General features: G+C 40.3%; 2 protein-coding genes and 1 pseudogene across 2 annotated transcripts in view; 2 read left to right on the forward strand and 1 right to left on the reverse strand.

Annotated features, from left to right (window-relative positions):
• Positions 1–27,182, forward strand: part of ZWILCH (zwilch kinetochore protein) — a 35,513-nt gene extending 8,331 nt beyond the window's left edge. The window contains exons 4-19 of the mRNA XM_029951193.1: positions 1,867–1,985; positions 5,863–6,062; positions 7,739–7,809; positions 8,143–8,298; positions 9,434–9,505; positions 12,996–13,089; positions 13,615–13,664; positions 14,618–14,723; positions 15,247–15,326; positions 17,102–17,258; positions 17,772–17,800; positions 19,251–19,387; positions 20,400–20,495; positions 21,711–21,823; positions 25,490–25,604; positions 26,599–27,182. Of these exons, the coding sequence (XP_029807053.1) occupies positions 1,867–1,985; positions 5,863–6,062; positions 7,739–7,809; positions 8,143–8,298; positions 9,434–9,505; positions 12,996–13,089; positions 13,615–13,664; positions 14,618–14,723; positions 15,247–15,326; positions 17,102–17,258; positions 17,772–17,800; positions 19,251–19,387; positions 20,400–20,495; positions 21,711–21,823; positions 25,490–25,578 (1,569 nt within the window). The 3' untranslated portion in view covers positions 25,579–25,604; positions 26,599–27,182. The remainder of the gene's footprint in view (positions 1–1,866; positions 1,986–5,862; positions 6,063–7,738; positions 7,810–8,142; positions 8,299–9,433; positions 9,506–12,995; positions 13,090–13,614; positions 13,665–14,617; positions 14,724–15,246; positions 15,327–17,101; positions 17,259–17,771; positions 17,801–19,250; positions 19,388–20,399; positions 20,496–21,710; positions 21,824–25,489; positions 25,605–26,598) is intronic.
• Positions 25,229–25,397, forward strand: LOC115303071 (annotated as a pseudogene).
• LCTL (lactase like) overlaps positions 26,746–27,241 on the reverse strand; it is a 13,070-nt gene continuing 12,574 nt past the window's right edge. The window contains exon 13 of the mRNA XM_029951194.1: positions 26,746–26,861. Within this exon, the coding sequence (XP_029807054.1) occupies positions 26,746–26,861 (116 nt within the window). The remainder of the gene's footprint in view (positions 26,862–27,241) is intronic.

A 27,241-nucleotide genomic window follows, 5' to 3' on the forward strand; every position in this document is an offset into this window, starting at 1 on the left:
GCGTACTGAACAGCACAGCATACATAGGTATGACTCATGAAGTTCTGCTTTAAGTTTGTTAAATATAACAGAGAAAACTTATCTTTTGCATCACTTTGTAATTCCAACCGTAAACCTTTGTGTTTTAATTATGGTGTTTTGGCAGAACAGGTTCAGCAGTTTTTATTGAGTGGTGGTAATGCTGTCGTGTTACACAGTTGCTTTGGGGTCAGAACCCATTCCTTTGACTACATTGTTTGGAACAGACTCTAATAGGGGAAAGTGGAGGTACTTTTAAAAAAAATTTTTTTTAATTCTATTTAGTTTTTGTGAAAGAGAGCACACAAGCGAGGGAGGGGCAGAGCAAGAGAAGGAGAGAGAGAATCATAGGCAGGCTCCACACTGTCAGTGCAGAGCCTGATGCGAGGCTCAAACCCACAAACCACAAGATCATGACCTGAGCTAAAACCAAGACTTGGACACTTACCCAACTGAGCCATCCAGGTGCCCCCAAAAGTGGAGGTACTTTTAGAAGGAACACTTCTGTTGTAGGACCCTCATGCTGTCTGGATGGGCATTATGGCAAATGAACAGGGAGCTTTTTATTTTAATTCGTAAAAACTCCTTTTGAGGAGGGGTCAACTTATTTGTTATGTAATAAAATGGTGTTATTACTGCCTTTCTACGGTGGACAGATGCTTAGAAAATAATTATAGGTGAATTAAATGGTTGAGTGTAGACTTTTGCTATGGAGAGAAGGGAAATTGTATAGAGAGAAAAAGTTGAAAAAATGAAGTTGGTCAGATGAAGGTGAGTTACCCGGGAAAAGATAAGGATGAGCCAAGGGGATATGGAAATCTGGGTTAGGATACTAGTGGGGAGGCAGCTTGCAGTCAGGAGAAGGTTCCTGGAATTCACTGGGACCCTGGCATTTTTGGATGAGGAAAAATTAAGGCCCTTGTCTCTGCAAAGGTCAGTTGTGCTTGAAGCACAAATTTTAGGTAGATGGGTATTAAACAGAAGAAAAAATGAGATTTTTTGGTACTAGCAGTTCTAGGAACTATTTGGAGAGCTAGGCCTGGAAGGGAATGGAGTCTGCAATCTGGCAAAATAAATTCAAAGTTGAGGAAATACCCAGGTCTGATACCTGTTAAGTGGGCAGAGGATTTAATGCCCAAAGAGCTTCAGGGGTAAGAACCTGAGTTTTGAAGTCAGACTGCCTGGATTCAAAGGTTGCCTTTGCCACTCACCGGCTGTGTTATTCTAGGTGAGTTATTTGCTACCTCAGTTTTCCCATCTAAAAACAGTTGTTAATAGTATCTATTTCAGGGTTTTTATGAAAAGTGAAAGAAAACTTAGAACAGTAGCTGGCTATTGTAATGCCCAGGAAATGTTAACTCTTGTGGTTATTGTTGTTATTGGCAAGGCTGAGCTGTTTAATTATTTAAACACGTAGATATTAGAAACACATAGATTTGTTTCAGAACCCTGTAAAACAAATGAGAGCTGTGAATCCTAGGAAGAGTAGATTTGAGGAGTAAGGGCTGTGGACCTTTGAGTTTGGGAAGTGAAAAATTGGGAGTCTCCCCGTGGGGAGCTTTGTCTTTTGCTCCTTCTTTCATACATGTCCGAGCACTTCTTTTCTTAATGGCATCAGATGCTTTCGTCAGTAACAACTTCCATCGTTATCTTTTTATAAGACGTGGAAATGCTTCTAATGGCAAGATTAATTGGTACCAGACTGCTTCATAGCTGTGCTTCTTGGCATAACCCAGTCATTTGTGCTTAAGGGTTTAGGAACCAGTACATTGTGTTCTAGCATAGTGAAGAATTGACTGGTGAGTGTTCTTTCACCTGGCTAAGTAATTAAAAAAAATATTTTTAAAGCCTTTAGAGAAGGAAGAAACAAGTCATGTTGAAGAACTACAGTCTGAGGAAACTGCTATTTCTGATTTCTCTGCTGGGGAGACTGTTGGACCGCTTGCTTTACCAGTTGGGAGAGCAAGGTAAGTGTTTCTTTGCGTCAGGCTAGGAGGAGGTCTGGAGGCTGGGATTTAAAGTGTTCTTACGAAACATTGAGGGAAAAAAGTCTGCATCTACTCCAGATCTGCCTCTCCCCCATCTCCCCCCCACACATGTATACCCAACTCTGCATGGATAGCTTTACTTGAATTCCCATAGGAATCCCAAGCGTGACCAGGAAGACTGTGTCGTCATCCCCTTCCTCACTCCCCTATACCATTTATTGTTGCTTCTTGATTTCTTTGTATTTGATACCCCTCAATCTTCCTCGCTGCTGCCAGAGTGATCTTTTTTTTTCATTTTTAAAAAATTTTTAAATTTTTATGAGAGAGGCAGAGTGTAGGGGGGAGGGGGAGATTCAGGGTCGGAGAGGGCAAAGAGAGAGGGAAACACAGAATCCGAAGCAGGCTCCAGGCTCTGAGCTGTCAGGCATGGGGCTCCCACCCATAGAGCTTGAACCCACGGACTGAGAGATCATGACCTGAGCCGAAGCTGGATGCTTAACCGACTGAGCCACCCAGGTGCGTCCAGGGTGATCTTTATAAATCCCAAAGGCCTGATCGTGTTGCTTCCTTGCTTAAACATCCTGCAGTGGTTCTCATTGCCTCATGATAAGATCCAGATTTCTTATGAGTAGGAGCCTTCATTGTCTAGTCCGGTGGTCCTCCACCAGGGCTGCCATTCTCAGTGGGCATGTGGAAATATGCAGGGGCACGTTTTGGTTGTTACAGTGACTCAGGAGCAATTCGCCTGGGCAGTGTTCTGTAAACGTCCTGCAGCGCATGGGGTTCTCCTGCACAAGGAGGAATCCTCCCACCTCGACGCCAGTAGTGCCCCTCTTCGAATCCCTGCTGCCCTGTCTGCCTTGCCCGCCTCACTTCCTGCCTCCCCACTGTGCAGTTCTCCCCGGCTGGCCCCCCTCCCCTCCAGAACCAAAGTACTTGTCAACAAGGAGTTCTGGAGGGTAGAGTCATTTAAATAATAACATTAGACAGTAAAGACTATGATAACAGTATTCACAAAGTGACTTTCTTTCCTGGTGGTTTTTGTTTTGCTATGTTGAAGCTTTTAACATTTTTATGTAGTTGAATTAATCAGTCCTTTATGGCTTCGGGATTGTAAGTCATGTTTGGCCTTTTTTCTCTTCTCCCCGCCACAACTTAACCATTATTTATTTGTATTGTTTTTCTCTATCCAGTGTTTGGATTTATCCATATGCTTATCATTGTTTTGCTTTGCATTTCAGACCTTCCTTTTGGGATTACTGTGTTTCCTTTTTGAAGTACAATCCCTTAGAAATTCCTTTGTTGAACATCTGTTGGCAATAAATTAAGTTTTCATCTCTGAAAATTTTAAGCCACATTTTTTTGGGTAACTTTTAATTTTGATACACTTTCAAATATATAGAAATGTTGAAAGAATAGTGCAGGAAGTTCTCTATACCCTTAATTCCAATTCACCAGTTATTTACATTTTGCTGCGTCCACTTTGTCTCTCTCTTTTTTTTTTTAATTCTTTTTTTAAATGTTTTTTTTATTTATTTTTGATACAGAGAGAGACAGAGCATGATAGGGGGAGGGGCAGAGAGAGAAGGAGACACAGAATCGGAAGCAGGCTCCAGGCCCTGAGCTAGCTGGCAGCACAGAGCCTGACGCGGGGCTCGAACCCACGAATGTGAGATCTGACCTGAGCCGAAGCTGGACGCTTAACCAACTGAGGCACCCAGGCGCCCCTTTGTCTCTCTCTCTTATTCCACCTCCCATTCTTCCCCACTCTGCCACCTTTACAACACCCACACACATTTTTTTAAAACGTGTATTTATTTTGAGAGAGAGAGCAAGTGTGCACCTGCATCAGCAGGGAAGAGGCAGAGAGAGAGGGAGAGAGAATCCTGCACTGTCAGTGCAGAGCCCGACTCGGACTCCATCTCAGGAACCTGTGAGCTCAGGACCCGAGCCAAAATCAGAAGCAGACGCTTAACCAACTGAGCCACCCAGGTGCCCCCGTAGTGAAGTATTTAGAGGCAAAGGAACACTGTCTCCAGCATATTGTCAATATTTCATTAGAAAATGTGTGTGGGTGCTCCTGGGTGGCTCAGTCAATTAAGCGTCTGTCTCTTGATGGTGGCTCGGATCATGAGCTTATGGGTTCATGAGATTGAGTCCCAGGTTGAGTTCCACACCGACATTGTGGACCCTGCTTGGGATTTTCTCTCCCTCTGCCCCTCCCCTGCTTGCGTAGGCATTTCCCGTTTCTCTCTTTCTCTCAAAATAAATATTTAAATAAATAAATAAATACTTCACTACATATTTGCTAAGAACAATTATATTCTCTAATGTAACCACAGAACAATGATCAAAAACTGGAAGCTTAACACTATTAAGGGTACTATAACCTAAATCACAGTCTTTTTTCATATGCTGATTGCCTCCTTTTTTGTCCCAGCTTTACTGAGGTATAATTAACATATCCTACTTATTTCTTTGTTTAATTTTAGAGCCTACTTTCACTCCTATGAACCTCTACCCCTACCGTTTTGGATTCCCCGTTTGTAGAAGCTATGATCCTGTCATATTCTTGTCACTTTCTGGTGTGTGCGTCTTGATCTGCCTGGTGTGCCCTTCTCCCACTTCTTCACTGGGTGAATTGTTTATGTATTTTGCCACTTAATTTCCAGGATTTTGTTTCTGGGACACTGGGGTATTGGAATTTATAATCAGAAACATATCTGGTCTTCATCCACTGTTCCTGGCACAGAGTTCCTAAACCCTTATAATTTCTTAAGTGGGGAGAAAGAGAAAGATGTCTTCTGTTATGTTAATGAGGTGGCTTTTGGAAAGCCCCTAGGTAATGGTGTGGGGTTGCTAGGGGAACCAACCTTGTGATTTTGAGGGTTATTAGTGCGTTTAGCCTTACCCCTGCCTCTAGGGAGGGGAGAAGGGCTGGAGGTTGAGTTCAGTCACCAGTGGCTAGTGATGAATCAGTTCATGTCTGTATGGCGAAGGCCCCATAAAAATCCAAAAGGAGGTGTGTGGTGAGCCTTGGGGTTGGTGAACAGGTAGAGATTTGGGGAGCGTGGCCCACCAAGAGAGGGCATGGGTGCTCCACATCCTTTCCCCGTACCTTGCTCTGTGCACCTCCCATCTGTCTGCTCCTGAGTTCTATCCTTTTATAATAAACCAGCGATCTAGCAAGTAAAATGCTTTTCTGAGTTCTGTGAGCTGCTCTAGCAAATTAATCGAACCCAAAGAGGAGGTTTTTCGAACGGCTAGTCCATAGCTGGTCAGTCAGAAGCACAGAGGTCAACCTGGACTTGCATTTGGCATCTAAAAGTAGGAGGTGGGGCCAGTCTTGTAGGACTGAACCCTTACCCTGTGGGATCTGATGCTCTCTCTGGGTAGATAGTGTCAGAACTGAGTTGAATTGTAGGACTCGCGCCTGGTGTTAGAATGACTTGGTATGAGGAAAACCCCTACACAATACAGTGGGTGCAGAATCTTGGTTGGTGATCAGAAGTCGGATCAGTGTCGGAATCTTAGATACCCTTCTCAGTATCTTTGAAAAAGTAAAGTTGACTGATCAGCAGTCTCTATTTATAATTTATTCTTTTTTTTAATTTTTTTAATGTTTTTTATTATTGAGAGAGAGAGAGAGACAGCATGAGCAGGGGAGGGTCAGAGAGAAAGGGAGACATAGAATCTGAAGCAGGTTCCAGGCTCTGAGTTAGCGGTCAGCACAGAGCCCGACGTGGGGCTCAAACCCACGAACTGTGAGATCATGACCTGAGCCGATGCCAGACACTTACCCGACTGAGCCACCCAGGCGCCCCTATAATTTATTCTTCATACTCTTGTTTTTAAGGCAGTTAATTGGACTTTACACTATGGCTCACAATCCTAACATGACCCACTTGAAGATTAATCATCCAGTTACTGCCCTTCCTCCTCTGTGGGTGAGGTGTGACAGTTCAGATCCTGAAGGGACCTGTTGGCTGGGAGCAGAGCTTGTCACTACAAATGACAGCATTACAGGAATTGTCTTATATACAGTCAGTTGTAAAGGTGAGTGCTTTCTTTTATGGGTGTGTGTATTTATTTGTATCGTTATTGTGCTGTGATTTGTACTGAAAACTGAAACTGTTAAGTGAGAAATGCACCCAATGGAACTTGTCAGCCACTACGGACCTACTCTGGTATGTAACTTGGGGCATACAGGAGATATTCCAGAAACAGAGCTCCAGAAGTCTGAATAGGAGTTTATGGCTTTGTGTGTTAGTTTTATTTGGGTTTCATTTGATTTACATGTGTGTATTTTTTGGAAATATTCATTGGAGGATAAAAAAAATTGAATGTAATGATATTATAATTCTAATTTCACAGTAGATGTTTAATTATACTTTTGGTAGAAGCATTGTTACTGAACCCTGAAATCAGATTTGTGTGTCCAGTCTGCGGTAAGCCTAATCCCTGAGTCACTGGGTTTGAAGCTGAGAAACTTTTATTCAGAAGGGCAGCCCATCCAGAGGGCTGGGGAGTACTCTCAGATCTGTCTTCCTGACTGAGATTAGAGCAAGGTTTTTATAATCACAGGAGTTGAGAACGCATACTTACTGATGAAAAGGATGGGGGAAGCTTGTGACTATGCATGGGGAAAGATGGAGCATGTGCATTGAGCAAACATATGTACTGTCTATTCCATGTTCACTTTGGAGTGGAGGTTAAGCCCAGAACAAGGCATGGTTCAGTCACTGATGGCAGGAGGTTATCTTAGGACAAGGGGAAGAAGCTGTGGGTATGCTGTGAGAGCCCGCATAAACTGGGTAATGGGATCTGGGGCTCCTTATCTTGGGTAAAGGATGCAGAGCCTTGCTTGTTCCTTGGCTGGAGCCATTTCTGTTGACCCTGAGTCCAGGTTTCTGGAGAGACATCTGGTAGATTTGTTAGTGGGGTCTGAAAAGACGCAATAGCTGATTAGAGAGACACAGATCTCTGAAAAAAACAGCTGTAAATTTTCTGCTGTTTCATCCTCATTAACCCTATGGGGCATGATTTCTGTACTGGCCATGCTCCACTTTTCTTCCTTTTTTTTTTTTTTTCAATAGTAAATATTCTGCTACTATATATTGAATACTGCATGGTTTGCCCAAGCTAAGATGAAACCACATCATGAATCAATTAACATTTTGCATTTTCTTTCATGATCTACTCAAAGTCATGCCTACTGCACCTCTAAACATTTCATTAAGTCCAATTATACAGCAAACACTCCCAAAATAAACTTAGATTGTATTGTAGTTTCACTTAACAGTATATAAAATGCTGTGTTGTGACAGGTATCAACTATCCTTTTTTTTCTTTTTTTAACATGTATTTATTTAGAAAGAGAAGAATGTATGCACAAGTGGGGGGCAGGCAGAGAGAGGGAGAGAGAATCCCAAGCAGGCTCCCTGCTGTCAGCATAGCGCCTGACTTGACTTGGGGCTCAATCTCAACAAACCAAACCATGAGATCATGACCTGAGCCAAAATCAAGTGTTGGATGCTTAACCAACTGAGCCACTCAGGCACCCCCCAACTTTCCTTCCTTTGTCAACATTTCTTCTGAGGATTTATTTAATTTCAACAATCACTAGTGTTAAACTGTGGTGCCCTTTGAATTTGAGAGATCCTAGTTTTTTAGCTCTAACATAGAATTTTGAATTGTACCTTTAAAATTATTTTTCTTCTTATGTCTTATAGCTGATAAAAATTATTCTGTAAATCTTGAAGACCTAAAAAGTTCACATAAGAAAAGACATCATTTGTCTACTGTAAGTATTTCTGTTCTGCTCACATTATTTTTTTCAAACTATTGTGGATGTGCCTCCTTAGTTTAATGGTTTTTTCACTCCTAATAGGACTAGATTTTTATCAAAATGTTTGTGTATATTTTTGACATTGGCTAGTGACTAAGAATAGATGCCTTCTTGCATTTTAGCCAGACTTTGTGATGAGAAAGAATGGTCTTATTTTTCCATTTGGGATAAAGGTGTGGTGCTTATTCTTCTGCTGGGAAAAGAGCCAAGGTAGTTTGATAATGGGCGCCTGGCCACGCGAAAGCGTAGCGAACGCTGGGTCGGGTTGGTTGCATATGCTTTCTTCAGGTAACAGCCAAGGGCTTTGCCCAGTATGAGCTCTTTAAGTCCACGGCCTTGGACGACACACTTGCTCCATCACATACGACGATCACTTTGGATATTTCCTGGAGTCCCGTGGATGAGATTCTTCAAACCCCTCCACTTTCTTCAACTGCAACCCTGGTAGGAGCAAACCTTACTTTGTGTTGAGTTTATTCGATGTGGATTTACTTTTAATTTGCTTGTGGCTGGTGTTACACGCTGCCGGCCCCAGCTGGCCGGCCCCGGACAGCTGTGAGGCCCCACTCACCCCCGGGTCTCAGCAGTGTGGCCCGTGGGGGTTTTGCTGGGCCAGCTCATCTGTCAGTTGCCCACAGTGCTCCTCTTGTGCAGCTTGAGAATTTTTTCTGGTGATTAATAAAGTCCCTTGAGTTGGGACCCAAGTGAAATCATCAAAATGACTTATCTCTACTATTATTAAAATATTGCAGAGTTGTTATACTGTTAAGCCTTTTTGCTTTATATTTATATTTTTAGGAATCTGACTTAAGTTAATCGAAATTGTTAGCAAAAATTTATGTACAAAGAATTTCCATGTTTCTGAAAAATTAAAAACAAACCTGAAGGTTCAATAGGGAAATGATTAAAATAGATTTCCCTGATGAAATATTATATATTCTTTAAAAATCATGATTTAAAATGTCCTTAATAGTAATAGGAAGTTCTTATTAAGCAGACAAAAGGAGCATGTACAAAACTGTGTATACAGTAGGATCTCTATGTGTTTGAAAACTGTGCACACAGAAGCCTGGACAGGGTTAATTGTTATTCCCCCAGGGTGGTGGGATTATGGATAGTTATGTTCTTAATGCTTTTCTCCTCTGCCTAGGACAGCACACTGTTGGGTTAATTAGGAGGCTACTAAACATATTTCTTAGGGGGTAGGTAATTTTGGTATGTGGAAATGAATGCTAGGTTTGTCATTGGGTCTTAAGACGTATTTATTTACATTTCTCCCACTTGTCTTTTGGAAGTTGAGTGGCAGAGGGTGGGAGAGCGTGTAAGGAGAGCAGATGGTCCATGTAGGTGGAATTGTGGGATAGAGAGGGGGCGGTGGCATGAGTTTAGGTTACTGTATCCGGATCTGTGGTGTCTCTGGGTATGATGTTCTAAGTGCAGTGTTACCCCCTTACGTTGTTCATTAGTGCTCTGTGAAATACATGTTTTGATGTGTGGGGAGTTGGAAATGCAAGTAACTGTGACCCTTATGCAGAGAAGATGGGATTTCCAGTAAAAACTGACTTTGGGAACTCTTTAGAATATTAAAGTGGAAGCGGGAGAGCCCAGAGGTCCTTTGAATCATCTCCAGAGAGAAGTAAAATTTCTCCTTGTAAGTATCCTTCCAGAATTTGTAACTTGTTTAAATTTTGTATTTTCATAAAACTGTTTGGTAATATCATCGTTACTTAGTTTGTGTTCAGAATCTGTTCCAGTTGTTATGTATTCATTAGTTTGGGCAGTCTGATTTTGCCGTGTGGTGGCTGTCCTTAGAATTACAGGTAGCATTTGTTAGATGGTTAATAGCTGCATTCATCCACCTTTTTACTGGAGTATTTGGTTTCTAGTCATACAACGGATTCCTCTCTTTTAGGTGGGTCAGCCGCCAATTTATGCTGAATGCCTGTGTAATCTGCTTGTTAATAACTGGGATTTTGATTCATGCTAAAAATTAATGAGCGTGTGTTTCAAGAAATTTATGTTTCATTGAGTATTATAGTCCATTCTACAAATTGAATCTCAAGAAGGTGCCCTGCTTGCTTTTTTTAAGCTTTGTTGAGATGTAAATTATACCCCATAAAATTCACTTTTTTTAAGTGTATGAGTCAGTGGTTTTTAGTATACTTACAGAGTTATACAACTGAGGCCATATGTAATTTTAGAGCATTTTTATCACCCTGAAAAGAAACCCTGTGCCCATTAGCAGTCACCTCCCACCCCCACCAGCCCCTAGCAGCCAGTAATCTACTTTTTTGTAGTACTCTGTTCCTTTTCATTGCCAAATAGTATTCCATTTATAGATATACCACATTTTGTTAATCCATTCATCAGCTGATAAGCATTTCGATTGTTTTCCACTTTTTGACTATTATGAATAATGTTTCTATGAACAGTCTTGAACAGGTTTTATGGGATATAATGTTTTCAGATCTAATGAATGGAGTTGCTGGGTCACTGTGGTAACTGTTTAAGCTTTGGAGGAGCTGTCAAACTATAACTGTTTTTCCCAAAGTGGCTGTACAATTTTACATTCCTACCAGCAGTGTCCGTTCCAATTTTTCCATATCCTTGCCAACGCTTGGTATTGTCTTATTGTTATCATAGCCATCCTAGTGGGGATGAAGTGCTGTCTTATGATTTTGATTTGCATTTCCCTAATGGCTACTGACTTTGAGCATCTTTTCCTGTTCTTTTTGGCTCATTTTTAGCTTAACCTCACAATCCTACGTCTGTCTACTCCCACTGACTCCCCAACCCTGGGCTGTTTACAGTACCTTGGTTCTGTCACTCTGTCACTCTGTGGTGAGTGTGTCTTGATCTGCCTAGTATGCCCTTCTCCCACCTGAGTGCCAGGTGAGCTCTCTGTGACGTCTTCACTAGGATGATCGCGCTGCTCCCGCAGAACGGCGTGTGCTGCCTGTGCTTCGTGCTGCTCGCGTGCTTCACACACGCTTCTTGTCGGGGTGTTTATCAAACCCAGTAGTCTGTTTACTTCTCTGTCTCCCCTCCTAGACCTGAGTGCCAGGTACTCTGTGCCTTCACCGTCTAGCATGGTACCAAGCATTTCTAACACCTTTGCCTCTAATTACTGTTTCCTGCTTTGCACAAAACTTGGTACCTTTCTTTCTGGAAATCTCTCAGGACCCTTCCTGTGGCCTTCCATCATACTTCTATCTGCATGTCTCTGCCCTTCTCTCTTCTTTCCACACGCTGGCAGAGAGCTTGTCCATTCAGTGGTTTGACTCATGCCTTTATGAGGGAACTACAGGCTCTCTTTTTTTATTTTTGTTAACTTTTTTAAATGTTTGTTTATTTTTGAGAGACAAAGAGAGCACAAGCAAGGGAGGGGCAGAGGGAGAGGAAGACACAGAATCTGAAGCAGCTCCAGGCTCTGAGCTGTCAGCACAGAGCCTGATGTGGGCTGGAACCCACAAGCTGTGAGATCAGGACCTGAGCCGAAGCCGGACGCTTAACTGACTGAGCCACCCAGGTTCTCCCAGAGTCTCTTCTTTAAGCTGCTACCAGTCCCCATCCTTCCCACTTGAGTAGAGTGCTGTTACCCTCAAACTCAGTATTTCCAAAAGGAAACTTGAGATCTTCTGCACACTTGATTTCCCTCGGAGAGTCCCCCTATTTCTGGCTGTGGTTCTCCCGTTCCTTCAATTTCCCGGGCTAGAAACCTTATATTGTAGTTTAGTAAGAGCTATTTTTTCGCCACCGCTTATCTACTACAACTAGAAGCTGCCACTGTGTATCAAACATGTGCTAAATTGTTCAGTTACTTTGCTTGAGACGTCAGTAGTTGGTTTGTGAAAGACCTGATTCAAATACATGTCTGTCTGTCTGTCTGACATGCAAGTCCATGCTTTGTTATAACCTCCCTTATAACATCACAGAATCTTAGATGTGCACATGGCCATGGTCTCTCCAAGTTCAATCCCCTGTATTTTTGTAAATAGGTAGGAGTTTTTCTTTTATTTTTTCCACATCTCTTTTCCTCTCTCCCACCTTCTCCCTCTAATAAACTGTTCTTTTTTTCCTTTAAGTTTTTTTTTCCCACTACCCGTCTTAGTTAAGGCCCTTATCACCTCCCGCCTGGACCACTCTGAAGGTCATTCCTTGTTTCTCAACAGGGACACTATTAGTGTTTTAGAACCATTCTTGGTGGTTTGGGACCACAAGGATGCTAACATCCTTGGCCCCTAGCAGGCTAAGTGCTCCAAGTGCCCCTGTACCCCCCATCACTGTGACACCAAAAATTATCTGCATATTGTTCCAAAGACCCCTCCCCTGCCTGGAGGTGGAAGATGCTGTCACTTCTATTGAGAAACGTTGTACTTTCTTTTTTATTTAGAATCCATCTTGGGTATTTCTGACCTGAATTCTTAACTACTTGATAGTGTCATTTTCCTGCCAAACAATCAACAATGGCTATTGTCTTTCATATGAAATGAAAAAAACTTTTCATGTTTTTGTTTACTTAAAAAAACATTTTTTTATGTTTTATTTACTTTTGAGAACTAGAGAAACAACACGAATAGGGGAGGGGCAGAGAGAGGTGGGGAGATACAGAATCTGAAGCAGGCTTCAGGCTCTGAGCTGTCAGCACTGAGCCCAATATGGGGTTCGAACTCACAGACTACGAGATCATGACCCGAGCCGAAGTCGGACCTTAACCGACTGAGCCACCCTAGTGCCCTATTGGTCCTTTTTAACCAAAGTTAAAAGCATCTTCAGTGTGGGTTTATTACTCTGGAATCCTCAGCATCTATGCACATGACATCACTGTTGGAACACCGTCTTTGGTATAGGACTGCTGGGTGTATGTTCTGGTACTGTCAGTAATGTGTGACCTTGAACAAGGAACTTCACTTCTCTCGCCTCAGGAGAAGGGATGGTGGTAGTATCTGCATCATGGGGTTTTTGTGAGGATTAAATGCCTTTCTACATGTAAAACACTCAGAACTGTTCCTGGCATGTGGTTAGTCATTCAAAAAATTTTATAATGACTAATATTGTTCAATATATTCCTGCTGACTCAACCATGTTTTTTCCTAAAAAGTTTTGTTTTTTGTTTTTTGGTTTTTTTTACTCTCCCATAGGTTTTGGCTGATGGTTTGAGGACGGGTGTGAGTGAATGGCCAGAGCCTCTGGAAGTCAAGTCTGCTGTTGATCTCGTGCAGGAATTTCTGACTGGTCTTTGTTTTCCTAACTCATGCCCTCCATATTGTTTATTTTTCTGAGTTGAGAAGTTATACTTCCTAATTTAAAAATAAGTTGTTGTTTTAGGCGTGGTACTCCTTTTGGTTGGGATATATATGGAACCGTGAGGTCTGTCATGGTCAGAGGGACAGATTTATTCTGAATTACTAATAGAAGTTCAAGTAATTTTAAGAATTAATATTAGATTTAAATTTTATATGTTGCAACTGTATTTGAGATTGTAGGAAAAGAGGATGGAAGAGAAACCTTAGAGCACCTACGCTGTGCCCAGTACTGTGTGTCAGGGACTCTCACTGTATCTCAGAACGTCCCCATACCCCTACCTGGCTGGGTGTCCGTCATAACCTCCGTTAGAGAGTCAAGTGATTTGCAAAAATTAAAATCCCTCCTTGTATTTCTGCTGTCCTCATTTACCATTTGAAAACACGATTAGGATGGAAGTAATTTAGAAAGCCAAAAAGCAAAATCTAGAGTTAATAAGCTTTTGCTCCTTTCTAGACTTAAATAAGCTGGATGGATTTGGTGATTCTACAAAAAAAGACACAGAGGTAAGCAATCCTTATCAGTTAGCAGTGTACACTGATGTAGCTTTTACAGTTTGGTTCTACTGTTACCCTTCACATCCTGCCATTTCAAATGGATCTGGTACAGCAAAGGCAGCATGTTGAGGGTAGTTTTGGTTGGTCTTTATGTATTTTTTATTTATTTTTAATTTTTAATTTTATTTATTTTTGAGAGAGAGAGATAGCATGAGCAGGGGAGGGTCAGAGAGAGAGGGAGACACAGAATTTGAAGACAAGCTCCAGGCTCTGAGCTGTCAGCACAGAGCCCGACGTGGGGCTCGAACCCACGAACCATGAGATCATGACCTGAGCTGAAGTCAGACACTTAACCGACTGAGCCACCCAGGCGCCCCAGTTTTTGTTGGTCTTTAATGTCAGCACTGGTGATTGTTTCCCTTAAGAACTAACAAATGCTTTTGAAGAGAATAAATACATATTATTAGTTGATCAACTGCAGAGAAGCAAGAATGACTATGTTGGTATGCTATAAGATGGTAATGCCTTTCTTGGTATCATTAAATTAAGCTAAATAGGTTGTCATTTAATGAATAGGAAAATAAAGACAAATGTCATTTAATTAAGTTTTTTGCACAGAAGGAAAGTTGAATTCTTGCTTTAGGCATTACACTTTTAAAACCGTTTTAGGGGTCCAATTTTTCATGGTTAGTTGATTTGTCTTTTCTCAGTGAACAGAGTTGTAGAAAATTCACATCTGTGGATCCACATTTTCTCAGAGCATGATTTAAAAGCTTACTGGCCTTAAACTATTTTTTTCAAGTTTATTTATTTATTTTGAGTGGGGGAAGGAGAGAATTCCAAGTAGGCTCTGTGCTGACCTGAGCTGAAATCAAGAGTTGGATGCTTAACCGACAGACCCACCCAGGAGCCCCTCTTTTCTTTTTTAATAAAGCGAGTCTTGTCTGACGCTTCTTTCTTAGACAGTGAAGCATGACAGTGCTGCAGTTGACCGTTCCATCGAGTGTCTTTTCACAGTGCGGGGTGACCTCGATTTCGCTGAGCAGCTGTGGTTCAAAATGAGCAGTAGTAGGTGTCTATTGTGATTGTAAAATAAAAGGTTTCCTGTTACTTGTTAGGTTTACTTTTAAGTCTTTGAAAATAATACAATGTGTACTATTAGTCTTGTGTGGCAGTCTGGTTCCTATTCTGTCCAATTCATTTCTAATACTGTATTGGCACATTCTATTCAAGAATTGTGCTAAGACAAAGCAATTTATAGAGTCCATTTTTCTTCTGCCTTGAGTATAAGATATAGGTGGTTTTAATGTTATGTATATATAAACCAAAGCATACATCTTAGTGGAATTATAGTTATTAGAAAAAGGAAAAGATATTCCTTAGTATTTCACTGTGTTCTTTTGTGACACTGAGTTTACTTCTTACTTTAAAAATGTGTTAAATCTTTCTTTTTGCCTTTATTTTCTTTCCCCTCCCTATCCATAAAGTACAGATACTTGTCCTCTACTTATTTGCGTATGCTTAATATTAATGACATATTTGATCTGCAGAAATACCATGAAAGTAATGTTGGACTGACTTGTTTTCCAAGGTGTGATTTCATATCAAGACTTGGTGAAATGTTTCACGCTGATCATCCAGTGTCTACAACGTGGTGATATACAGCCATGGGTAGGTTTAGTAATGTGCATTAGAACCCTTTGTCAGCAGCTGAGCCTAAAGGTTAAGGCATAGGCTCGGGAACAGACTGCCTGAGTTTGAATCCAGCCCTGCTTTTTTCTTAGCTGTGTAAACTTGGGCAGGTTTCTTTACATCTCTGTGCACCAATTTCCTCATCTGTAAAGTAGGAGGAGGAAGGGTACCTACCTCAGTGTTGTTTTAGGGTTAAATAATTTAATTCATGTAATGCACCTAGCTCAGAATTACATGGCCAGTATTTGTGAGATCCTAATATTGTCGTTGCTGTTGTTATGAATGCTCATTCTCATATACCACTGATGAGAGTACAAATTGGGATATTCTCTATAAAGCAGTTTTGAATAATGTATTGAGATTCTCCAAATGTGTCGTGCATGCTGCCCTTTGAATTATTAATTTTTTCATAGGATCCACCCTGAGCTCTACACAGGAATATGTATCAAGATTTTATGTATGAGATTACGTATCAAGATTTTATGTATTAATCATCACAGCCTCATTTATGGTAGCAAACAATTATAAATGACCTAAATTTCTGGTTAATGGACTAATAATGATACAGCCACATAATGGCATATGTAATCATTGTAAAAATGATGCTGACAGATGATGGGTAGAGAAGTGCTTATAATCTGCAGAGAAAAGAAAGGACCATACACTGTTGCATTAACAGGTAAATTTTGGAGAGAAAAACCTGGATACAAATATATCAAAATGTTAACAGCAGTCACCTCTGGTGCTAGGGTTACAAATGAAGTTTTCCAACTGGTTATACATTTCTATACTTAATGGATTTTCCATAGTGCACTCGTGGTTTTATAATCAAGAAGAAGCTAAGTAAAAAACTAGAAACAAATTCCTCATTTAATCGGAATTCTTTGAAATAACTTATCTGTCAATTCACAACTCTCAAACTTAGAAACTTCCATGGGTGGGAACAAAGATCGACTGCAAAGCGAAGGCATGTGAGCCCTGCCCCTAACTGCTGTGGTGGCAGTAGGCATTTTAACCATGGCCCTAAAGTTTTTTTCACGGAGTCTCTGTGTGAGGTGTTTGCGAGTGTATCCCTGCCCTGTGCAGTGAGTGCAAACAACATTGAAATCTTTTTCTTTTAAACAATGGGAAATGCAAATGGTTATGATGCAGATTAGAGGTAATAGACATTAGTGAGAAAATGACCAATATTATAGGTATCTTTAAAGCGAAGTGCTTAACATTTGGAATATGTGGTAGATCTGTAAGTTCACAGTTCTTATTTTGCAAATGATCTAGTTAGCATATCAGAATCTGGAACCTAGGAGCTCCTTCCGACCAGACCGTGAATAGACCACCGAGGGAGTCAGTTTTCCCACTGCAACAGGTTTGCCGTGCAGATGAAGATGTTCAGTTTAGGAAAGATGCCCAGGAGTACCTCATCAGCTAGGAGAAAAGATTTGCTGATTACAGAGCTTCAGAGGACCAACTCTGTCTTCTCTTTGGTGGATTTATATCTGGGGGTGATGAGTTGCAACTTTTGATGGTTGCTTTGGACTGAGGCAAATCATGTAAGGAATGACCCTTCCGGAACTGAAATGCTTGTAATGTATGGATTTTTATTTATACAGTTTTAACTACAAACTTTTAGTCAGGAGACTGAAAACACAGGCTTCTGCATTTTTAGCTTGTAGCTCATGCAGTTTGTTTCTCTTGTGTGTATTGATTTGTTTATATTTTTATTTATGGTTTTATAAAATTGTTTTCATTTCTAGCTCCATAGTGGGAGTAACAGTTTACTAAGTAAGCTTATTCACCAGTCTTATCATGGGACCATGGACACAGTTTCTCTCAGCGGGACTATTCCAGTTAAGATGCTTTTGGAAATTGGTCTGGACAAACTAAAGAAAGATTATATCAGTTTTTTCATAGGTGAGTCCCTTTCCCAGCTCACAAAATGAAAAAGCTCATCATAGGCATTAGCCATAAATATTCTCAGATTTTATCTTTCTACTTGTCCTTAGTCATTTATAGCCCTGGCTTCACCCCTGGCTCACTGTGAGACCAGCACTTCTGTTGTCTGCGACTTAGTTTCCTCCTTGATAAAGATACTAGATTAAATATATAACTCTTATTTGTGATTTTAGTTCAAACATTTTAAATACTGTGAGGTTAGTGTATTGAATAAAAAAAACCTTTCTGTGAGATGCTGTTTTAATACCTAACACTTGGTTGTTTTGATTAGAGGCAAGCTGTGATCACTTTTAGAATAGTATTAATATATATTCGTGGTGTAATATGCCAGAAAATGTGGCTATTTCTGAGGAACTATTTAGCTGGGTCATCTCTTTTAAATAGGAACTCTGCAAAATTTTACTAAGATTCCTTAACAAATAATAGATGGTACCTGAAGCTTATTTGTACACCTGTGTTTTTTCTTATTAGGTCAGGAACTTGCATCTTTAAATCATTTGGTGAGTTTTTCCTTTTATTTTTTTTTAATGTTTATTTTTGAGAGAGAGAGACCAAGTGCACATGGGGAGGGGCAGAGAGAGAGAGAGAAAAGGAGACACAGAATATGAAACAGGCTCTAGGCTTTGAGCTGTTAGCACAGAGCCTGATGCGGGGCTCAAACTCAGGATTGGCAAGATCATGACCTGAGTTGAGGTTTCAGGTTGAGGTTGAGTAAGATTGAGGGCATTCAACCAGCTGAGCCACCCGGGGTGCCCCTCTGTTCCAGGGACAGTCTCAGGTCTTACGGGTTGCTTCTGGGTCCTTGCCTGTGGCCTTTTCCACGGTGTGGGCAGTTTGTTTTGTAGGAGTCAGCAGGAGAGCATCTCTAATGCTTCACCTTCTTTTAAAAGGCCCACCTGATTAGGTATATTGTAATAATAGTCTCCTTTTTGATTAATTCAGAGCCAGTCACTTGGTAACCTAATCATGGAAGCACCACCTGTCAAGTTCTGGCCTATGAAGGGGAAGGAATCATTACAAGATGTATTTTTTCAGGTGGTGGGATCTTGGGGGCCATCATAGAATTCTACCTACCGTATTTATCATGGATTATTTCCTTAGGAAGTGTTCTCAGAAATAGGATGAGGTCTGAGTATTTTATGATGCTTGACATATATTACCAAATTTTGGTACTGATTTACCAGTAACAGATATGAGTGGAAACTTATCAATACACTTGTTAATTTCTTGGTACTTGTTACTTGTTTTTAGAGGTGGACATTTTCATCAACCTGGCGAGGGTATTGAAGATAAGAGTTATCTTTTGGGGGAGAGGGGAAAGGGAAGGGGGGCTATGGACATGGAGGAAGGCACTTGTGGGGAAGAGCACTGATGTTATATGGAAACTAACTTGACAATAAACTATTTAAAAGAAAAGAATTATCTTGTGGATTTACTAGTCATTCTATCTGGAGAGCTTGGTGGGTGGTATTAGTTACCCACTCAGGCCTCCGTGGTAAGGCAGCTCTCGAATCTGTGTTAAGCAGATAATGTAATGGTTTGCTGACAGTTCTCAGTGACTACTTTGCTTATAGTTTAGTTTGAAGAGTGCTATTAAAAGGTAGTAAATTCTGTCCGGCTGCCTCCATGTTTTCTGCCTATTGATTAAGCATAGTTTAGGCTTAGCAAGCATAGCCATATTCTTTCTAAAGATTGCGCTTTTCTTTTTTTTATGTTTATTTATTTATTTTTAAGACAGAGTGAGTGGGGGACCATCAGAGACAGAGGGAGACAGAATCCCAGGCAGGCTCCATGCTGTCAGTGCAGAGCCCATTGCAGGGCTAGAACCCAGGAGTCATGAGACAATGACCTGAGCCGAAACCGAATTGGACACTTAATCGACTGAGCCCCCCAAGCGCCTCAAGATTGCTCTTGTTCTTTAACTCCTTATTTTGCTGTTTTTTATTCCAGGAATATTTCATAACTCCATCAGTAGATATACAAGAACAGGTGCATCGTGTTCAAAAACTGCACCATATTCTAGAAATATTAGTCAGTTGCATGCTTTTCATTAAACCCCAACACGAGCTTCTCTTTGCTTTAACACAGTAAGTACTGCTCTCTTGTTCCCTTCCCGTAAAAGTAGATTCCCTTGTGAAGTAGCTGGGGCCAAAGTATGTGCGGTTTTTATTATCAGTTAGGGTAGAATCTGTACACCATGTCTTCATAGTAGCAGAATGATTCTGAACCCGTCAGAGGAAGGAAAGGCTTAGGATTTGGAAGGACTCAGGTTTGATACTTGGCACTTTCAGACTTTCTGAGGAAGTTTCCTTTCACTGCATCTTATTTTCTCATCTGTAAACAGGAACTAATGACTTCAAGTGTTTGTTGTCGGGATTAAATGATGTGATGTGTCTAAACTACCTGACACCTAACAGGGGCATCATGAATATTTCCTTCTCTTTTCTTTAGAGCCTTACACATTTGGGCCAAACTAATCATTGCTAGATCTCCAGTGGTAATTGAACAGAGCCAGGTATTATTACCAGACCTCTGCCAATAGCACTGTTGTAATTTCAGAGATTCTGCTAATTGGTTTGACCAGAAACAGTTTGGAATCAGCCTCTTACCTGGGTTGCTGGTGTCTTGCATGTATTTGAAGCCTCACATTGGGAATGAGTGAGCCATTCATTGGAAGGACTGAGTTTCTTTTTCCCTGTGGAAGAAAATGTACCATTGCAACGATGGAGGCTGTATCTTTGTCTCTCTTTTGCTTCTTATTGGTTTTCTTTTTCTGATACCACTTCTTCCCCACTTGGGCCTTTACTTTGGCTTAACTTAATAATATATCTTCTATTAATTTTTGAAAATTAAAAAAAATTGAGATATCCTTTCAAAATCAGAAACAACCTAACTTTTTTGTTGTGAGGGGAGAAGGCATTATTTCTTTGTTGTTGTTGTTTACTTTTGTAGCCCTGAAATTATTCTTTTGCTATTGTTTTGGTTAGTGATACTGGATGAAATGTTTCTCTTATGAGCTTTAGATTACCAGAAAGTCTTTATCTCCAACAGGTATTTTTTTCCAAAAGAGGTTCTTATTTTGTTTTCTGTTTGTTTTAGATCCTGCATAAAGTATTACAAACAAAATCCTCTTGATGAGCAACACATTTTTCAGCTGCCAGTCAGACCAACTGCCGTAAAAAGCTTATATCAAAGGTCAGCAATTTAGTAATTAAATTATGCTTTAAGTCTGGCTATAATTCTTGGGCAACTTCTGTGTCCTTTCTCCAGAGATCTCATGACCAATAGCTGCTCCACCTCTGAAACTTTAATCATCTCTGTCCTGCTCTTTGACTATCATCTGATTGAGTTCACCCTCTCTCTGCTCCCAGACTTTTGTCTTCTCTTTCTCTGCTGTTGGGCCTCTAGTCTTTCATTTTTCTCTCACCTTTCAATTCCTTTACAGTATAGGGCAGAAAATATAGGCAGAAGGGAAATGACAGATTGGGAAGAAAGTGATCAGGGTAATGATAACAAAGACGAGGGTATGGCTGTGAGGAATGAGAGAGGGTTTGGGATTTGGGAGGTGTGGGACTGTGAGGCTAAGGTGACAGACTGGCCATCCACATGGACCCTGGGGTTGTCTCAAATGATCGTTTCCTCAGCTCTTCCCTCAACCGGTAATGTGCTTGAAGCTTCTCTCATACTAGGGCCACTCTGTTTATACTCTCTCTCTATGTTGTTCCCTCTTAGCCAAACCCTGTCATTCCTGTAAACTGCTCTGGCAGAGGTCTCTGGTGGCCTTCTGATTACTAAGTCCAGTGGACAGCTGGCTAGTAAAAGAGTGTGTGTTAGCCCCTGGTGTAACCAGCTGGCCCACCAGTTCTTTCTCCTCATGAGTAAGCCCTTAGAAGGCTGTTTGGCATTTAACACTACTCCTTTCTTGGACCTCTGTCCCCTTTCTTCATTTCTGTGACACTGCGTTCTGTGTTAATTTTAATTCCACCTCGCTGGCCCCCCTCTGAGACTGAGAGTAGTTCTCTTTTCAGGTTCTTCCTCTGCCTGCTTCTTGTGTGGCTTCTCACCAGAACTCCACCTTCTGCCCTCTTTTCTGTCTACTTTCTGTCTTCCCTGGGTGACTGGATTCACACTCAAAGCCTCAGTTCCTGTGGGCTAATGATAATTCAGTACACCCATTTCTAGCTCTCCTGAGTTTCAGATTCATGTGTCTAGATGCCTATTAGATGTAAATCCTCGACTTCAGTGTCCTGGACGTAGTTCAGACTCAAAACCCAAAATTTAGAATTGCGACCTGTTTATCTTTTCTTTCTCAGTGCCTCTCATGTGAGGACTTCGCTAGTTATGAGTATAGAAGAAAGGAGGAAAATAACTGGGGCTTTTTTTCCCCTTTGATGTTTTTTCTTTGCTCAGTGAGAAGCCACAGAAATGGAAGGTGGAAATCAGTGGTGGTCAGAAGAAGGTGAGAACAGTTTGGCAGCTGAGTGACAGCGCGCCTGTAGACCACCTGAGTTTCCACAAACCTGGTAAAGATGGTTTGTAATCTATTCAGATAAATTCCAATAGAAAATAAACTGGATCTTTATAGTACATTACGATAGTTCTTGTGCTCAGGTTTAAATAACTTTCCTGAACTCTAGGTGTAAAACATATTTATTCTGGGGGAAAATGTCATAGAAGAGTGTTTTTTCTCATCCCGGATAGAGGAACTTTTATTAAAAGAGGTCAAGCAATAAGGATATAAGGAGTGAAAATAGATTATAAGGTTGAAATGCCAGCTCATATGTCACACTTTTGTGCACTCTTTGAGTGATATTTCTACCCTAATGTCTTCTTTGTGGGGGGCTGGAAGAAGGTTGAGATTTTTTTTTTTAAGTTTATTATTTTTGAGAGAGAGCACAAGCAGGGGAGGGGCAGAGAGAGAGAATCCCAAGCAGGCTCCATGCTGCCCATGCAGAGCTCAACACAGGGCTCGAACTCATGAAACCACAAGATTATGACCTGAAGCTTAACCAAGAGTCAGACATTTAACTGACTGAGCTACCCAGGTGCCCCAAGATTTTTTTTTTAATGTTTATTTATTTGTGAGAGAGTGAGCATGGGAGGGGCAGAGAGAAGGAATCTCAAGCAGGCTCTGTGCTCTCAGTGCAGGGCCAGATGCAGGGCTCGATCTCATGAGCTGCGAGATGATGACCTGTGCCAAAATCAAGAGTCAGATACTTAACTGACTGAGCCACCCAGGTGCCCCCAAATTTCTCGTGTCTGCCAAAGATGGCCCACATCAGTCAGAGAACGTGTGTGAGCCCCTGGTGTAATAAGCTGGCTCCAAGTATTCCTCCTGTAAGCACCTGTAAAACTGTTCTCTTCATATATGTGGATTGCAAGATGCTGTCCTCTCTCTGTATAGATCTTAAATGGCTTCCTTCAGATATTGCAGTGATTATCTAAAATCATATCTGATTTTTTCCCCCTATCTGATAGTTTTAAGACAATCTGAAAAGATTTCAAAAGCCTGTAGTCAACCACTGCTGGTTATTGAACTACAGAACTCTACAAATAGTTCTAGTTTAGTGATTGATACCTTGCAAAATTATTTTCATGAAAGGTTTTTATTCTCCCCAAAATATTTTTTGATTCAAGCATATTGGAAACTTCTCTCAACTAGAATGGAAACTTCTCTATTCATAGAGAATATTCATGGCTGAACAGTAAAAGCCCTAAAGAAATGGAAAAATTTTCCTGAGAACCATCAGTTAAGATCATGCTATCTTTTCTAAGTGTGATATGAAACCTAAAGGGTATAAAGCTTGAAAATCAACTAGATAAAATTAGAAAAGTTTCAGCATGACAAAAAATACCAGAGGCAAAACAAGTGATAAACAAAGAAGATTAATTTGCAGCTCATGTTCAGAAAAGAGGCTATATTTCCTAGTACATGAAGAACTTTCAAATCATTAAGAAAAATACGTTAGTAATTCAGTAGAAAAATGCAAGTAAGATGAACTTTCAAATCAGTAAGAAAAATGTTAGTAATTCAGTAGAAAAAATGCAAGTAAGATGAACAATTTACCAAAGAGGAAATCCAGATGTCATCTTCAGAATGAAAGGTGCTCAGCCCCACCTATGATAAGAGAAATGCATAATTTATATTATAGAGATACCATCTTTTATCTCTCAGATTAGCAAAGATGGAAAAGTTTGTTCTCACGGTATTGACGAGGAGATGAACAGGCAGGTGGTCAGCCTCACACGTTGCCTGTTGAAATATAAGCTTGGACAGCTTCTGTGGAGGGTGATAACCACCAAAATTTTAACATACAATTTTTGGTCCAGCAGTTTTATTAGTAGGGGTTTATTCCATATATAAAACCAGACCTGTGCAAAAAGACCTATGCACAAGGTTATTAAGTGTGGTATTGTTTACAGTAGTAAAAGCCTGGAAAGAATATGGAGACAGGGGCATAAGAGAAGGTCTGGAAGGATACAACAAAAATGTAACCCTTCGATGTAGCATAGTGAGGGCAGGGGTGGTTCCCAGCTTTAGGTGAAAATTAAAATCATTTAAGAAGATTTTAAATTCTCTAGGTGATTCCATTGTGCAACTAGTTTGAGAACCACCAAGTTAAGCATTTTGTTTTAACTACAAATGTTGTTTAAAAAGACCTATATTTTATGATTAAAAAGAAAGTTTTCAAGCTGTGAACATATGTGATACATTTTTGGAAAATGCTGTTTTAAATAAATTTTATTATAGCAAGATTAAACCTGTTTCATGAGGAAATTCATGCAAGATTAAACACCTTTCTTCAGTGATGCTGCATAAGTGAAGTGGAGTAAACGTATCGTCTAGAGTCTTTTTGATGCAGATTACTTCAAAAGGAGTGAAAGTTATTTTGAATGTAGAGTTAAAACAATTTATGAATATATTGGTCCAGTGACTCCTATGAAAATAAGGAATTCCTGTGAAATCCTATATTTGCATGCTTGGAAAACTACTCACATACTCCATTTTGGTTAGAACTTTATAACCTCTTCTACACATCATATATTCCTGATGTGTTAGTCTAGAAATTATTTAGTCACCTCCAGCCCAAAGCAAGACCCACTGGTAAAGGAGGCCCTTGTTTGTAAGTGATGGGCTATTTGGACAAAGCCCCAGCTATAAATTTTTTTAAATGTTTTTATTTATTTTTGAGAGAGAGAGAAACCGCGTGAGCAGGGGAAGGTCAGAGAGAGGGGGAGACAAAGAATTTGAAGACAGGCTCCAGGCTCTGAGCTAGCTGTCAGCTCAGAGCCCGACGTGGGGCTCGAACCCATGAACCATGAGATCATGACCTCAGCCGAAGTCAGACGCCTAACTGACTGAACACTCAGGTGCCCCCCAGTTATAAATTTTAAAGCCCAGTCATGATTTATTTTTTGCCAAAGATCATATGCATTTAAGAGGTTAGACTTCCTGCTTCATTGGACTGAGCTGAGCAGTTAGGTCTAATACTAGCTTTTCAAGGTATCTAATGTTGTGATACTGTTGAAATACACTGAAATCAAAAGCAGGAAGACTTCAGAGTGAAAAAAGATGGGGGAAGAGAATAATGATTTGGAGTGACTGGGGGAGAACAATGGTGCCTGGGGGAGTGCTGCTCGCCCCGGGGCGCTCTGCAGATGATCGCTGATAATGGTGAGAAGATGGAAACCAGAGGTTTGACCCGCAAGAAAGTGGACGTAAGTTCATCTAAATGTTAACTGCATTTGCTTTTGAAGTACAGCAGTCTTCAGAGGGGGAAAATGCATAATTGTCTAGCCCTAAGACTAGAAATCTCAAGTAGAAATCATTTTCTGAAATAATGTTAAGATTGGATAAAAGAGTTTAACTGTAGTGGATGAGGCACAAAAATGAAGCGGTAGGTTCCCAAATTACAAATAGAGAATTAAGCTTTGTGCTGTGGCAGTATCATAGCCAGTGAGATTTATCCAAGGTGCGATTACTGCTAACTGAAAAATACAGAATTAAAACAAATCTGCTTTGTATTTTCTTTAGTCATGTTTTCAGTGCATCAGAGTTTACTATTAAAAGAATTGTTCACGTTGGGTTTTGTCTCAGAAATTCAAAGTAGGAGACACATGTCATTCCCGTGACCACTTGGTAGAAACCAGCAGGCTGGTAAGTCGTACTGTTCTCTGTCTGGTTACAGATGTTTCCGAATTGACGTTAAACGGTAGCCTGGAAGAAAGGATGTTCTATACTAACATGATTACCTGCAGCCAGGTGCATTTCAAGTGAAGTGTGCTGATGGGGTCCTCTGTAAGGTAGTGTGTTCGCTCTTCGTCTCCGGATACGTTATAGTGTATTAAGTGTCTTATGTTTTAGTTTTTTCTACACCACAAGTGTTGACTTAATACATATGGAATATGAGTTATTTTTCAGTAATCATGTAAAAGGCTTATCAGGTGTTATTGAGCAATGCAAATCTTTCATTTCCTTTCTACCTTCTGCAGTCAGTAAGTCAGGTTAATCCTGAAACCAGAGAAACGAAAACACTTTTTTGAGTGGTAATGTCTTTGCATTTTAAATCTCTCTGTATAGTAGAGAGTTTGATTTCAAAAACATTGATGGGAGAGAATTATAGGACCTAAGCCCCAGATGTAAATGCCCTTTTTAAAATGCTTAGTTTAAGATAATATTAACCAAGAAAATTAATGCAATAGCATTTTCTACTGTCTTACTGTTTTTTGGATTTTAGAAACAGTAGAATCAGGTAATGAATAAAATGTTTCTTTCTTAAGCCATGGTTTGTCCCCAAATAAATAAATGTTATTTAATTTTAGCAATTTAGCATAGTTAAGAATAAAATGGACATTTATTTTTTAAAAAACGGAATAGGCACAGAGAAGATATTAAATATATTTCTTTAAGGTATTTCATTGAAGTTAATTGCATCTAGTGCAAGAAAGTTTATCTCAGAAAAGTGTATGTGCTCACTTACGTGGTGCCCACCTAATGCATTTACCTGGTTGCTTGATAGAATTTAGAGCCTGAAGGGATTGTTCTGTGCAGGTGATTGACTGTCTGTCATGTGTAGGACAGCGCTAACCTGGCAGTTATTTCCACATGAAAGCAATATTTCTGGACTGGTTTTTAAAAGGACAAAAAATCAAGTAACAAAATAGTTTGTGCACTCTGATTCCTTTTTTGTAAAGTGAAAATAGATGCATAATAGACAGCAAAATATTAACATTGACTTTGACAGGTGATTTTTATTTCATTTATGCTTATTTTTATTTTCTAATTTTTAAATCCCAGTACAAGCCAAAAAAAAAAAACCCAAAAAACCAAAAAACATTGTCACAGAGCCTGAAACCAGAAATGTATATAAACCTTCAAGGCAGAAAAAGGAAGAAGATCCTGAAGATTCTTTATGAAAGATGGACCCGTCAGATGGGTAACCTCTCAGCTCTGGTTCTGCAGGAGCAGCATCAGAAGAACTGCTGAGATGAGTATGCAAAGTGTGCAGACTGTCGGCACCACGATCTCCGTCACCATCTGCATGTGACTGAGCAGAGGCTCTGAAATGGGAGCGAGAGCACCACGAATGAGAGGGTCCTCATTTTAGTGAATATAGCTTCATCCGGAAAGATTTCCCTGCATCGGGGAAAACTTGGAAAATGGCATCATCAAGCTTTGTAATTAATCTCACTTGCTATAAAAGAGAGAACATGGTTCTCTTAACATTGTAAAATGTTATTTTAAAAAATTATCTGAGAGCTTTGTAAAATCTTTCAGAAAATACAGAATAAAGAATGCCGACGTTTGGTTCTTCCATAGGTACTGGAATAAAGTCTGAATGTATGGTATACTTGCACTTACCATAAATTAAGGGAAGAGTATTGACAGTCGTGTCCTATGGTTTCTGTAGTTTTCACGGGGGGGGGGGGGGGGGGGGGGG

The sequence above is a fragment of the Suricata suricatta genome, chromosome 9 (assembly GCF_006229205.1).
Source record: "Suricata suricatta isolate VVHF042 chromosome 9, meerkat_22Aug2017_6uvM2_HiC, whole genome shotgun sequence".
NCBI lineage: Eukaryota > Metazoa > Chordata > Mammalia > Carnivora > Herpestidae > Suricata > Suricata suricatta.